The sequence below is a fragment of the Athene noctua genome, chromosome 4 (assembly GCF_965140245.1).
Source record: "Athene noctua chromosome 4, bAthNoc1.hap1.1, whole genome shotgun sequence".
NCBI lineage: Eukaryota > Metazoa > Chordata > Aves > Strigiformes > Strigidae > Athene > Athene noctua.
Window position 1 is genome coordinate 58055457 of NC_134040.1, and position 15624 is coordinate 58071080.

At 40.9% G+C, this 15624-nt stretch overlaps 1 protein-coding gene across 1 annotated transcript in view; it reads left to right on the forward strand.

Moving 5' to 3' along the window:
* Positions 1 to 1923: 1923 nt before the first annotated feature.
* PAPSS1 (3'-phosphoadenosine 5'-phosphosulfate synthase 1) overlaps positions 1924 to 15624 on the forward strand; it is a 48185-nt gene continuing 34484 nt past the window's right edge. The window contains exons 1-4 of the mRNA XM_074905477.1: positions 1924 to 2172; positions 9006 to 9120; positions 13608 to 13843; positions 15128 to 15266. Of these exons, the coding sequence (XP_074761578.1) occupies positions 2113 to 2172; positions 9006 to 9120; positions 13608 to 13843; positions 15128 to 15266 (550 nt within the window). The 5' untranslated portion in view covers positions 1924 to 2112. The remainder of the gene's footprint in view (positions 2173 to 9005; positions 9121 to 13607; positions 13844 to 15127; positions 15267 to 15624) is intronic.

Below are 15624 nucleotides of genomic sequence, written 5' to 3' on the forward strand. Positions count from 1 at the left end.
GAATCATGCAGCTCCCTGCCTTCAGTCTGTTTGGGCAGTACTGTGCATCCATCTTGATTAATACAACTGCATTTTCTTCTCTTGTGATATTCCAGACTGTAAATACTGTTGCTGAAATCTTGACCTATGCTCATTTTCTCAACCCTCAAATCAGTTTCTTTAGAAATTAGTTGGCAAAAAGAATCCCACAATGGGATGGGACTTCTTGCTGGCCAACAGCTGACCAAGGCAAAAGTTCTGTGCAGACCATTTAAAAAAAATCCAATGTGTCTTGCTCCTAGTCAGTGTGTGAGTATTACAGGGGAGTCAAATGTACCTGCAAGAATTCACCTGCATAAAGTGGCCTGCCTGTGTTTTTTGATTTAATTTACAACTCTTGAAAACTACTGTCTTTCCACTATTGTTTCTCAGACCACAGAATAAACAGTACCAAGTAACAGTAGAATTTTGTAAAGAATGTGATTGCGTGTAAGGTTTAGACTTACTCTTAAGCCAGCTAAAGCAATATTGAGCAAAGCGCAAATGAACTGAGTGTGCCCTAGGCATCACTGCATAGTCAATGGGGGAAGGCCTAAACTCACTGTTCAATGGCAGGACACTGGTTCTCTTTCCATGCTTTGGAGAGCATTGTGTGAGAGATTTTGCTAATTAAAACCCAGACCCTGCACCTCTGTCACTGTTTGTCATGGTCAGAATGTCCATATACAGCCAGGGAGCATCTGTTGAATGGCTACTTGCAGAGCGCTGTGCTGTCCAGCATTGTCATTCAAGTCAAGCCTGAATAAATAACTGCAGTTGTTGTATTTTTTAGTTAATGTATTAATTCAATGTGACCTTCAAATTGCCTGAGAGCATTCCTAACTAATTTACCTGATTTCAGAGAGGTCATCTACCTTGTGTAGGGATTTTAAGCTTTTAATCTGGATTTTAAAATACACTTTAAAACCAACTCCTTTGGAAGGATGTCTTTCTGATATAGCAGGAGTAAACATTCATCCACAGAGGACCTTTTTATCTCCTGTTTAAACTCTCAGAGAACAAACGATCTACAGATTGTAAATCAGTTAATATTTTTCCAGGAAATGCAACCTGTGTTAGTACAGCACCATTTCCACCTTAAGATTAGCACTTAAGTGCTAAAGCAATTTCTTTCTTGAATGAATGTAAATGGACTAATATTTATACAGCAAATGTGACTTCTGTTAGTATGGCATCGTCTCTAAGATTAGCACCTGAGTGCTGAAGCAGTTCCCTTCTGGAAGTAAGAATCCAATAACTTCAGGTTCTGAATTCACAATAAGAGATGTTTCCTAGACCGTAGCACAGGATTAGCTTTGTTTGTTGGAGAAATCGTTGTAAGGTGGGAGATTTAATTGAAACAATCCTTGCCTTTCAGGTCCCTCATGACTACATCACCACTAGTGCCCACTCTGCTGCTTCTTAGTTTCATTGCCCCCCAGGTAAAGCTTTGCAGCAAAGTCCTGTCTGCCTTCAAAGGCAGGGGGAAGAGTGGTCAGTGTGCTTTGGCGATGTCTTTAGCTTGCCTATGTCGCAGAAGAACGAGACAGCCGCTTCACCCTCCCCCTAACTTTTCCTGAGGGACACAACAGCCTCTGCTCCCGCTCTGTGGTAACCGGAGGAGGTGGGGAGCTTCTGGGTTTGTGGTGCCCGCTGAGGGACCCTGGCAGCAGGAGCAGACGAACTGGCTCTTCCTGCTGCGGTCTCCCTCGTTTCCAAACGAGCAGGCCTGACTGTGCAATCCAAAGGATCGCCCGCAAGCGGTGAGGCGGCCCGCCCGTGCCGCCGAAGGGCCGGGCAGGCCCCGCCGCCCGCCGGGGGCAGCAGCGGGCGGGCAGCCGCCATGGCGGCGGAAGGGGCCGCCCCCGGCGCGGCGCGGCCGGCGCACGCGCGTGGCTGGGCTCCTGTCCCCCTCCTCCGCTCGCCGCCTCCCTCCCGCCGGGCCGCGGCTCCGCCCTGCACCACCTTTGGCCAAGCCGCGGGCGGGGACGCGCACTCGGCGGCAGCGGCTTCATCCGCGTCAAGCATCAGTGGGGAAGGCGCGTCCTCCTCCTCCTCCTCCTCCCTCGCTCCTTTCTCTCTGCCCCCGCGGCCATGGAGCTGCCCGAGAGCCAGTGCAAGAAAGTCAAGCTGAGCAACAGGGTGCCGAGCTGGGTGAGCCCGCGGGGAGCGGGGCGGCTGGGGGCAGGTGGGGAAGGGCCGGGAGGGGAGAGGGAGGGAAGGAAGAAGGAAGGAAAAAGGAAGGAAGCAAGCAAGCAAGAAGCGGCCGGGCTCGCTGGTGATGTGGCAGTGGGCGGCAGCGGGCGCCGGGCCGGGGGAGCTCCCTGCCGCCCTCCCGGGGCGGAGAGGGATGCGGGACGGAGGGCGAGCGCCGCCAGCCGAGACCGCTAACGGAGCGGCCGCGTGGGCTCCCTGAGGGGAGCGTCGCCATGGAGCCTGGAGGGGGCGGCCCGGGGCGGGGGGGGAGCGGCTGCGCCCCGCACCGCTCTGCTGGTTTTCAGTCGCTGCCCGCGGGAAGCGCCTCCGGAGTGGACCCATGGTCTGAGGGTTTCCTTCCTGCCTCTTCCGTCGTGAGCCCTCAGCTTTCAGCGATCTTGGAAGAAGGAAGACTTAATGCGATGTACAATGTGACCATTCATAAACCTGGGTTGGCCAGAGACTGAGGTTCTTTGTATGGTGGGTGTTATGTGGAAAACTGTCGAGACAGGGCTTTAAAAAAAAAATCTATTCAAAGCCTTCATTCTTGTGTATAAGGATGGGGGAAGATCTGTTTACAGCGAAGACCAAAATTCAGCTATTTAGAAGATACATTGCGGCCTCTGAGAACATTTGATACTTTTGCTGATGCAAGACAAATGAAAAAAAAGAAAAAGTATGATTCCATTCAAACAATGCTGAGCTGAAGCAGACAAGAGATAAGATCCAGAAAACATTTGATATGAAAGTAACAGTGCAAAAGAGTCTCTGAAGTCGTACTGTGAGTAGTAGAGGTCACAACTTTCTTATTAAAATGACAAATTATTAAAGAAGAAGAGAGTGTCACGGTTGCCTGAAAAATGGGGAAGTTGATGTTGTACTAAAGAGTGTTCTGTCAATGTCGTTCCTATCAAAGCCTCGTCTTCCCTTGTGTGCAAGTTCAAACTTGTTTACATAAGAGAGTAATTGACCAGTTACATTCTTTCAATTTCTATGAGGAAAAGGCAAAATCAGAAGTTAGGAAGATAGTGAAATAGATCATGTCTGGGTGGCTGTAACAAAGTGTATTCAACAGTTACTCTGTATCATTTGATTTGTCAGAAGCAAAGCAAAGATGGATTTGTCCAAAGCAAGAAAATGGTATGTTAAAAAAAAGTTAACTGATAATAACTGTGTGCTGAGTTCGGTTGAAATTAGCAACCTCCTCTGTGTTACGTGGCAAGCAGAGGAAGTCTTCCGCTTCTCCCTTTTTCTTCAGAAGACTTCAGCTGAAGTGCTCTTTGTAACCCAGGAAGCTTCACCAGGAAAAAAAATGCATCTGATTCACATGCTCCACAGGCAAATGTTCTGGCACTTCTGACTGCATCTGTTCAGCTGAGAGCAAAGTCAAAGTGACCTCTTATACCCTGATGAAATCGGCAGCCCCTAGGAGAGTAGGCAGAGTCTTGCCTTCCAAACTTTCTCTGGGCTTCCAGCACTGTTTAAAATATACCTCTGTCTGTGGAAATCCCCTCACCAAGCCCACCTCTGAGCACAGCAAACTCCCAAGTTACACAGCAGCACACAACATAACCACAAATACTGCCATTACGCTACGTAGGAAGACTTGGGGAACGCTTTCTTTAGTGCAGCTCAGATTTCTAACATGATTGAGGTGTTGCATCATTTTGCAGGTGACTTCTGATGAGAACTTGCTCCAGTTCTTGTTTCTGAGAGCATATTCAGCAGAGGTATTTCTGGCTTCACTTTCATCTGTTCCCTCTGATGCCATCCAATGACTCCGCTCCAGCCGTGGTGTCTTTGCTTTTGGTCGTGCTGTTACTGCAGCAGGTGGCAAGTGAAGATATACTTCTTATAGTATGGTTATCACTGAGTTGCTTGTGTCACAGTACTATAGAAGATTCTGGCTGTTTTCTGCTGCTGTGATTTTTGAAATTATCCCAGCATTAGAACATCTGGTAAAGATGAGCTAGTCTGTGGCAGAGGAGAGCGTGCATTTGGCAGATTGGGTGGTGCTACATGTGAAGGTGTTTAGATGCCTTATAGCGTCAGTATCACTGTGGCAAACTGCTCTGGAGGGCAGTTGTGAGAGTAAAAATAAGAATTTTTGCTGTAAGTGGGAGAAAATGTAATGCAATGGCAGAATATGGATTGGTGAATTGTTAGTTTTTTAATAACTGTAAAACATCTTATTATTCAGGTATCATTTCTGGGCTTACCTTTCTATTCCAAGCACAGTTGTCCCAATCACAGTGAAAATTTTAAAACCAGAATTTGAGAAAGTAGCTATTGGAAGGCATTCTGGGCAGTTCTTTCGGTGAACAGGTCTTGAAACCTCATCTAAATAACGCGAACAGAACTGTTATTTCAGCATCTGTGAGTCAAATTTTTATGTTGGAACTACGTCTGTTCTTGTTTTGTATATAGACAAAGAAAATGGCCAATGTTGATTCTGCTTGAGTTGCTTTTTGGCTATTGAGGAGAGCAGTTTGAAGGGGAAAAAAACCCTTGTTGTTTGGTTGAGTTACCAGGGCTGAAGAATAAATGTCATAAAAATGTATTGTTATTGGGGTATCCCTGTCTTATAAGAGGCACATGGTGAGCAAGTTAGCAAATGGTCTAGGAGGTATCCAAGATGACTGGGAAATTGGAAGGACCTTAAAGATAAGACCATATTTCAGAGGTGATGCTGGATGTGTTGCTGTTGTTAGCTTGGGGAATCAACACTTTCATCTGGGAGCAGAAGAATATGGAATTAGTCACAGCTTCTTGAGTGTGTAAGGTTTGTATAGGAATCATGCCTGTTCTTTACACAGTTCTTTCCTGATGCTTCCAACCTCAAAGCTGTTTCAAGTTGGTGCTGCAGCTTGTGGACTCTCTGATTGCCATTGAAAGCTTTACTTCCTACCCCAGAGGTGTGAAAAGTTAAAAATTTAAGTAAAGTGACTGTAGAAGCACAGTGCTTCATTGTTGGTTTGAAGTAATGAAGAACAAATTCGATTTATACCAGTGTAGAGATCTGTCTGTTAACTATGAAACAATTGAGCAATAAGCTTTTCTTTTTGCTGTCTTCTGATCTTGACATTGCAACTTGGATTTGCTGCTCTTCATCTGGATATCTGATCTGAGTTCTTACATCAAAAGTGTTTGGCCCCAATAGACTTGGCTTTGGAAAAAACCTGCCATATAGTTACAACATGGCAAAACATCAAGAATAAGATAAGGAAAAAAATAGGGTCAAGTCTATCTTGGCAAATCTTTACATAGAGAAATCAACAGAGTTAGTATTTCCTTTTGGTCCCCATCTTCTTTCTTTCTTCTGTTCCCATAGTTCTTAGATGTCTGTATTCATTTTGCCAGTCAACTACCTGCAAAGCTAAAAGTTTACCTTTATACCAAAAAAAGTGGAGCTGCAGTGTCATCCTTCCTTGCTCTTGTATCGTTACAGCTCTTCAGTGCACATCTGTGAAAGGCTAGTTGCTTTAATACTCCAAGTTTTTTTAATCTTCGGTAAAAAGATATTAGCCTACTATGGAACTTCAGATTTCTTGTGAGAAACAACTAAGCATAGCGGGGGAGAAGTAGGATATGTTGGCCTTCTCAGCTGACAGTACTGTTATAATGAAGCATAGTGCACTGGAGCATTATTTCTATTTGACATGATGACTAGGAGGGAAAATATTAAAATGCAGTGTTTGTATAAGTAGTGCAGAATCACTTAATGTGTAACATGGGGTGAAAGAAATATTTTTGTGGATGAGGCAGAGAGGAAATTTCTGACGGTTGTAAAAAAAGCAGCTAAATAGACCTTTGAGATTAAGGCCCTTTTTCTTCATTAGCCCCTTTACAAAAATCCGGTATGTCCTTTCAGCAGCGGCTATTATAGTGAATGTAATTAGGCTAAGTTTAAAATAGCTTTTTTAAAGAGTACTTGCTCATCACACTGACTTTATCTGTTATTCATCTTCTTATGTTTCATTTCTTTTAACATTGATAACATGGATCTCCAAGGTGAACAGTGCTTTGATATAGTGTAAAAGGAAATGACAGTTCTTTATTTCTGCTCTTGTTTTCGATGGCCATTTAACTTCATCAATTGATATAAAATTTTATGCACAGGGATTTGAAGCCTGGCTAAATAATTTAAGAGCACAGCCAATGTGTGCCACTGAATTCTGCTCCGGAGTATTTTTCTGTGCCGCATCAATATTTGTAGTAAGTGAGTATATTTGAGACAGTAATTAAAAACTTAGGTTGTTGAGGATCCGATGTTCAGCTTTTGTTGCTCAATGGTGGTAGTGAATCATCTAGTAGCAAAGTGAACATGATTAGGAAACATTACTAGTTGGGTTTTTTTTTTAGCGAGAGAGAATGATTTGCTAAATTATTAACTCTTTAGAGCACCTATATAACAAGTTGTTTTCTACTGGAATATAAGGAGGATTTTGCTACTACTTTGCCCAAGTGCACATAAAAGGTGGGGCTGATGGAGATGGGTGTGTTTTTCAATGCATGCAGACTGTTTGGGCACTTTAACCTTTAGTCTCACATGCCTGCTTCTGAACTACAGATGGATTATTGTCCCACCACTGAGCTTGTTGGCTGCTCTGTTGCACTTGTGTGCCTTGTACTCTAGCAGTCTGTTGGCCTTCTCATTGCTGTGATTTGTCATCTCTGCTAAGCTGTTACTCAATGTTTTTTGTTTTTTCTTTTTTAAAGTTATGTCTTTTTCATTGTTTTAAGAATCTTGCCTGCTTCCTCAGGGTTTCATGTGTTTGGTAAGCCTAGTGCAATGCCCTGATCAGTTTCATTGCAGCTTTGCTGGTACTGGAAAACAAAGAAAATTGGTGTGACTTTTTGAATATGGACTGGAAGAAGTCTCCTTGGATTAGACGTTTGACTGCCAAAGTATTTGATTCTCATAATAGACTTATTGCCAGGAGTCAAAAGCAGAACGTGTGTTTTCATGTTTTAATGTAAAAGAGCTTACTGAGACAGTGGCATGGGAGCTGTGCTTTGAGACTGGCTTCTGTTTATCCAGTGCCTGGTACAATACAGTACAACTAGAATTAATGAGAAAGAATGTTGCTATTAATGTATTCATTTGAATTGCTGTGTACATGCGTTATTCACAGTATATCTTTCTTTTAATTGAAGGCTAAATACTTAAATTATTTTTGTTGTTTTTTTAATTGCTTGGTTTATGTATTTGCTCTCTGAGATATCTCCGTTTTTATGTAGTACATAATTGTTTCTACCATAAGAAAATACTTTAATTTTTTGATTCTGATTTCTGGTTTTCACTGTATTGCACTGACTTCATGTGCAAAACAGCTGTGTTTTAGGAGATAAATTATTTGAAGGTAACACTATCAGCAAGTTTAATTTTGTGTGGTTATAAGATGTTTGCAGGTGGTAGTTTCTTACAGGCTGGCATTCAGTCTTCATCTAATTTTAGATGCTGGACTGTCACCACTGAATTATGGAGTTGTTGTATTTAAAAACTTGAACATCTGCCCCTACCTTGAGTTTCTGTTTGTATTAACTATGAGCCCAGCTGTGTATGGAAGTGGGGACATACAATCACACAAATTCATAACTTCTGATGAAGTTACAGGTAAACATTTGTAGTATTGTTCTACAGAAGGATGGTGTAGCAGCAGTCTTTGAAGCCACAGGTGGATACCATTTTTCTGTTAAACCTACTTTGTGGTGTGTCTTTTTAAAACTATGAACAGCTCTCTGTTAGTACTCCATAGATGAATGTCCCTTCTATCTTTTTTATTAAATGTCATTAAATGCTTTCCTTTCCACTGATAAAATGATGAAAGAGAAGATAGTGCAAATATTTTGCAATACGTGAGCAAGAGAAGTCAAAGCAGCATTACATATACCACTATTTCCACACACCACCCCCCCTTTTTTTTTTTTTAAGCCTTCTCTTCAGTTTGATTGATCATGTTCTGTCTGGTTATCTAAGGTCTTGATCTTTTATGAATAGAGTTCATATAACTAGGTATCATTAATGCTTAAGGGAATGCTGAGGCTGATCTTTCCATGGGTTCCCTCACCTTAAGTTCTGAAATGTTAGAAAACAGTGTCATCTTCCAGAAGATATTTGTACAGCAGCTTATGATGATGAATAGTTTTAAGAAAGTCTGTAACCAGCTTTGTGTTAATTAAAATTATATTACAAAAATCCCATCTTATTAAAGAATTTGTTTTAAAAGTTGCTTAGAAATAGTACTTTCTTTAAACACTCAGAATATTTGATAACAGTTTCAGTTCTGAAGACTGAAGTCTACGTAAAGGCAGAGTGGTTTGGAGATGTGTCTGCTGAACTGAAAGTTGGACCAGACGTGCATACTTTGCAATGAAAAGGCCCCTTAAGAGTTAAAAATGAGCGAATGTTTGGCTGTTTTATGGCAGAAACCTTTAGCTGAGAGAGAATCCATTTGATTGTCTTAGATTTAAATTATTCGAATAGACATCAAGTCTAGCAGTTCATCTCTATTTTTATAGCTGTTTTTTCTTAAGTTGTGTTTGAGAGTAGTAGTTGACTAACCTGGCAATCCCAAGTTTCACAGGAGCAAGAAGGATGTGGGTTGCTATGACTTTTCTAATTTCCTTTGTGTTCTTTGATCTATTCTGCAGCTGGTAGATTTGGTATTGTTTTTACTTCCATTGGTCAGTCTCCAAGTCTTTCTTTGTGCTTGTGAATAAGTTTTAGTGTACATTGCCAGCTTACCCTTTCAAAAGTTAAAGAAAGACCTGTTCAACTTCTTTTACAGGGAATGCAGAGGGCAACCAATGTTACCTACCAAGCTCATCATGTCAGCAGGAATAAAAGAGGCCAGGTGGTAGGAACAAGAAGTGGTTTTCGTGGATGCACAGTCTGGTTAACAGGTACAGTCACAGATTTCTGAGAATCCTTTTGATTTTCTTCTGAAAAGCTACTTAGCTGTAGCTTCTTTTTTTCACTCAAAGGTGAATGTTTGTAGAATCTAGGACCTTGATGCAATTTTATTACTAGTTTTAGGTAGACTAGCAAGAGATTGCTCAGGGCAGATAGTAACCTGAGAATGTATTTTGTTCAGTTCTATAGGAGCGTTGTTTATTTAGCACTGTCCACTGCTTAATTCTAGTTGAGTTTTGGAGTGCATGGGGTTTTTTGGAGTTTTAACCAGTTCTATCTCTTACTGTCCATTTACCTATTATCAAACTTTTTTTTTTTTTAGTCTGTGTTTCTGAATGTTTTCTGTAAAGATCTCTTCTCTTTAGAATGTTCTTGTCTCCTTGGGTTGAAATAACATTTCAATATAAGCCTATGCCTTTGTACAGCAATTGCATATTGAGGCAATGCATCCTGGGAGTTATTTTTTAGATCGGGACCGTTTTTATTTTTCACCGTATTGTTTTAATTGTAAAAAGAGGGTAAGTAAATTCTGAAAGACAGCTTCATTTCATAACTGTGAGGGGATTTTTTTTTTTCTTCTGTCTTTCTTTCTTCTTAAAGTTCTCGGAAGCTTTAACATATTTCCTTTGGAGTTACTTTTCAGTTAAAAAATAAATATAACAAAATGTTTTATTTAATTAGTTTGTAAACTATTTAGAGCACTGTTGTGTTGTGATACAAAAGACCTTCACAAAGTGTTAGAAAAGCTTACTGCACTAAGTAAAATTTGTTTTCACTTAGTGTTAGTGAACATGTGTGAAAGGTAAAGCAGTAGTTGATAACAGATTGCTGAGAACCATTCCAAACAGATTTGATACAGTAGCTTGCTGTTATGTCTTTCTTTTGTAAAAGAATGGAGCCCTTTTTCTCCATATTTCTGTCATGTAGCTCTAGCCTGTCTCTCAATGCTCAAATGATCTGGTAGGCTGCCATTCTTTTCTCCCGGTAATTCGTTAATAACCTTTTGAAAAAGGTCATGATAAAAATATTTTCTCAGTTACTTAGACAGCAGCATTTTCCAGTTGTCATGGTTTAAGCCCAGAGGGCAACCGAGCACCATGAATCTGCTCACTCACTCCTTCCCCCTCAGGAATGGTGAAGAGAAAATAAAACAGAAGGCTTGGAGACTGAGACAAGGACAGGGAAGGGATGACTCACCAGTTTTGGTCATGGGCAAAAGACAGACTTGTTAGGGGAAGAAAAAAACCCAACATCAATTTAATTTAAACATCAGAACTGCTTAATGTGCAATCAGAGTAGGACAGTGAGAAGTACAATCACATCTGAAAAACACCTTCCCTCCCCACTTTTCTTCCTTCAGCTCAGCTTTGCTCCTGATTTATCTCCTTCCCCACGCCCAGTGATGGCATGGGGGCAGGGAATGGGTGTTGTAGTCAGTTTATCACACATTGTTTCTGCTGCTCCTTCCTCCACAGGGGGAGGACTTGTCACACCTAGTGTGGGGTCCCTCTCATGGGAGACAGTCCTCCACAAACTTTCTCTGACATGAATCCTTCCCACAGGCTGCAGCTCTTCATGAACTGCTCCAGTGTGGGTTTGTTGCAGCCTTCCCAGCAACAGACTGCTCCAGTACAGGCTTCCCACAGAGTCCCAGCCTTCTTCAGGTGCTGTCACCTGCTCTGGTGTGGGGTCCTCCACAGGCTGCACGTGGGCATCTGCTCCACCATGGACCTCTACGGGCTGCAGGGGCACAGCCTGCCCTCTCACCATGGGCTGCAGGGGTGTGTCTGCTCTGGCACACCTCCCCCCCCTCCACATCATTCAGTGGACCTTGGTGCTTGCATAGGTATTGCCCTCACAACTCCTCCTCCTCTCAGGTTCCCCTTTTTAAATACATTATCACAAAGGCGTGGCTGCCATTGAAATTTGGCTCATCTTTGGCCAGAGGTGGATCTGACTTGGAGCCTAGAGAGCTTCGAGAAGCTTCTCACAGGAGCCACCTCTGTAGTCCCTCCACTGCTATGAAAACACAGCCACACACAAACCCAACACTCTAGTCATCATTCTTTTTAAACAAATGTAATCTTGATGCCAAATGTCCTTTTTTTTTCAGGAGGACGAAGTGTGGTTGTAGAATACAGAAAAGTAGGAAGGCTGTAAGAAGAGTGTGTTGCAGAAGCTAGATTACTGAACATGTTTGAGCACTAGTGTTAGGGAGCTAAATGACTAGGTATTGAAGTAAGCAATACTACCCATTCTAGAATTGTGCAAGCATGAGTCTTCAGAATTGCTAGGTTTTAGAATAAAAGCTGAAACGGTTGTATACTCCCTTCAAGATTCTCTCACATCATCAGCACTTGTAGGGAGGGAGCATACGAAAAGTTATTCCAGAGATCACTTTTAATTTTTAAGCTAAAGTTTGAGAGCTAAATTCTAATGAATGCCTTGTGCTGTTGATTCAGAGGGTCCTAGTAAAAAAAAAGCATTACTTTCATGCATAAAATAATATGCAATTTTGAGAGTGTAAGTTATTTTAAAGTCATGTCAGCTCAAAAGCTGTTTTTAAAACTCATATAACTAACTTCTGCATTTCATTACATACTGGAGACCAAATGATGTGTGAAAAGCCTGGAGCATTTGAGTCAATAGCAAGTTCCATGTGGGGACAAAAATTGCAAGTCAAAGACTGCATGAATGAGAAGTAAATGAGGTTGCTGAAATCTTAATTTGGACTGCCATGCTTATTTTCTAGGATGGGGGTGTACTTAATCGCTGCCAAAAGAAGACACTTCTATTTCCAGCCTTGCTTTCATTCTCTTGCTTTGCACAAGCTGTAGCGCTTGCCAGCCCCACCATGAGCTGATTCAACTTGATAAATCATCAGTGAACTTAATACAGCCTACACACACACACACACACACACACACACACACACACACACACACGAGAAAGGAAAAAAAGAGGGGGCAAAAAAAAAAAAGTTAGCAAACTGAGTTGACTAATGGGCAGCAGAGGTAAGATGGTGTGAGTGGAGAGAGAGGAAGGCAAGAGAGCAGGGCCTCCCCTTTTGGAAGATGGTTCTGGCCTAAGTCATAACATTCAGCTTCATCCTGTATAGCTGTTGCCCTTTTCAAAGTAGAGAGGTAAGCATTGACACAGAAATCTGAGTTGTCCAAGAAAACAAAGATAATTTTATAGATGATGATAAGTCATTATTCATGACACCATTTTTTGGAGAGTTTTGAGTATAAGCCAAACCATACTGAAGTCTGAGAGATGGGTGTGGGGAATTTTCTTGAGAGAGAGGTGTTGGCTTAAGGTCTTATGTAGGACTTGTCTTGGGATACACATATTCTTATGTTTTCAGTAGACTAGTCTGCATCTTCTGGATATTAAATTGGGTGAAGGAGGAATCAACGCAATGACTCCTTTAAATTACCCTAATATTGCAGGTGTCAAGATTTCCTTTGCACTTTGTGTTTTCTTAGCACATGCTTGTTAGCACGTCCTTTATATCCTTTGCTGTAAAGGTCTTAGAAGTAATACCAAACTGCTGTTCTGTGTGATTTTTTTTTTTTCCTCCTTTCTCTGAAAGCCAGAATAGATCTTAACTACCACTAATAAAGATCAAACCATTTTCTTCACCCACTAGTGCTATTTTTTTAGAGTCCCGTTACCCTTATATTTTTTCTTACTCAAAGAATTAATGTCATCTTATGAAAATTTATGTTTGTGTCCTGTTTAGGCATTGGTTGCTCTGTATAAGCTGAAGCATGTGCTCCAGATAAACTCCTTAAATCCAGTCTGCAAAATTATTTAAATACACTTCCAACTTAAAACAAGCAACATACTTTTTAGTGCTAGCAAGACTTCTCAATTGTTTAAAGGTTGTTGCTGAAGATTGTGAACTGGACCAAAGTTTAGTATTAAAATTGTCTTTGCTTGTTGCTTACACACTCTGGTTAGTGAAGCATGACTGCTGTGTGTGTCTTGAGTGAGTTTTGTTGTGTCTGTGCTGTTTAATTCAGTGCTGTTATTCTGCATGGAGTAAGAACAGAGTGTGGTTTGGTCTGATTCTATTTCTTTTGTTGACTGAATTTTGCTTCAGTGTGAGATCTTCCTCTTCTGATGTAAACATAACATCTTAACTCTGTGTTGGGTTTCTGAATTTAGTTTGCTCAGGTAGTGACAACTGCCAGCAGCAGCACTGGGCAATGTGCACCATCTCTATGAGTGGCAGAAACTCTCAAGACCAAACTCTTCTTCCAATTGCACATGTCACTTTGTGCCTTACTTTCCCTGTACCTATTGTCTCTGTGAAAGGCACTTGGCTTATATTGCAGGTAAGCATCTCTTAAAGCCATTGCTGCTGATGCCTGTCACTTTGGGTTTTTTATACTAGCAGTGGTACATGTACTACAGTTTGCCCTAACTTGTTTCTATGTTTATATACTTACATTATTATTGGATATTCTAGGTCTGTCTGGCGCTGGGAAGACTACAGTAAGCATGGCACTGGAAGAGTATTTAGTATGTCATGGCATTCCGTGCTACACATTGGATGGTGACAATATTCGCCAAGGCCTTAATAAGAATCTGGGTTTCACACCAGAAGATAGAGAAGAAAATGTCCGTCGTATTGCTGAGGTTGCTAAACTGTTTGCAGACGCTGGTTTGGTGTGCATTACTAGTTTCATCTCTCCTTATACTCAGGTAAACGTGAAAACCCTCTAGATAAAGGGAAAATATAAAATGCCAAATGTCACTCAGAACTTTAGTTATAGGAATCCCTCGCTGAACTTAGCCAGAGTCAAATGCTTGCCTGTTTTTTTATGAAATTTGTGCTTTCTGGATATGATTACTCAAATTTCAGAAACATTAATATTAAATATAAAAAAGCTTACATTAGTCCTATAACTCGAACTGTCCTTCAGTCTATTAGGCAGAATTATTAATCTAATATTAGGAACCAAACCTAAATGGTACTCCAAGAAACTGTTAAAATTACAATATCTTGTTTGATCCATGTAGGTTCCAGTATGTTATAAATATGAAGACAAGGTATACACTTAACCTGAAGACATAGTTAAATTATTTTTAAAAGCAACTTTGCCTTCAGTGAATGAATGACATGAGCTGTATTTTACCAAGTGGCAACATGACATTAGATAATACTGAAAATTAACCTAAATCCATGTTCACGTTGTTTTGTGAAGACTTTTCATCCATGTATGAGAACACAGATGGGAGAGACAAAAAGGGGATGTGAACACCAAGTATCTTGAAGAATGACAGAGGGGCTGTAGCTCAAACGTTTCACAGAATGAGAAGATGTTATTCCTTTGGTTAGAGTGGTACAAACAGTTCTTCTGATAAAGTTTTGGGGAACTCAAGATCCTGCAGTAAAACAGAAGCCTTTAGATATGAAGAAAAATAACCACAGTGAGAGATGAGTTTAGTGGATTTTTTGAAAGTTTTTTTGTTCTCTCAATGAAATTCACCAGCTGTTTCAATGCTTGGCAAGCCATACAAGTAAAATAATATTTGGAGTATGTGAGTCTTGTCAGATTAAAGAATGTAGAGAAATCTGGTGCTCTGGAGAGAAGGGTGATCATATCATCATCAGCAGGTAATACCTCCTCTGACTTTAGTACACTAGGCAGATGTAACTATTGGGAATATAAATCCTAAGATAGGGGCAGGTATAGAAGATTCTGCACTCTGTCTGGGTTTATTTAATTTTGATTTTTTTTTTTAATAGATCAGTTTAATTGCAAAATATCTAAGATTTTCATGTCAGCTTTTACCATGTGATGAACTGTAGCCAAACTGATATAGCTTGCAGGGGATCAGTTGATCAAATCATCATTTTTTCAAACTTTGAAAAGTTGTTTGCATTTCGCTATCAGCTTCTTCAAAATAAACTTTGAAAGCAGAAAGACAATAACAATATGTGGGTGCAATCAATCTTTTAGGGTTTTTTCTGTTTTCTTTCAGGATCGTAATAATGCCAGACGAATTCATGAAGGGGCAAGTTTGCCTTTTTTTGAAGTATTTGTGGATGCTCCATTACATGTCTGTGAGCAGAGAGATGTTAAAGGACTTTATAAGAAAGCCAGGGCTGGAGAAATTAAAGGTGAACCTAGATGTGGTCACATCCTTTCTACTGAAGTGAAACATTGGTGTAATTTGACTCCACATAAGTGGATGTGCTCAAGTCTGTGAGTCTAACACCCTTAAAAGCAGCGTGGACTGGGGACAGGACCAAGCAGAAAATTGGGATCAATTTCTAGCTTGTGCAACAACTAGTTAAATGCATAGGACAGTAAAAGGGCAATAGCAGCTATCCTTACATAGAAAAACCTTGAGCAGAGTACATGGTTTTTATTGCAAGCTCTTATGATTGAGGATTAGTCTGTATGTCCTTTGTGTGTACATTGACTAGTTAAAGAGCCTGATTCTGTGTAAAGTCTGAAGAATTGCATTATTAAGGG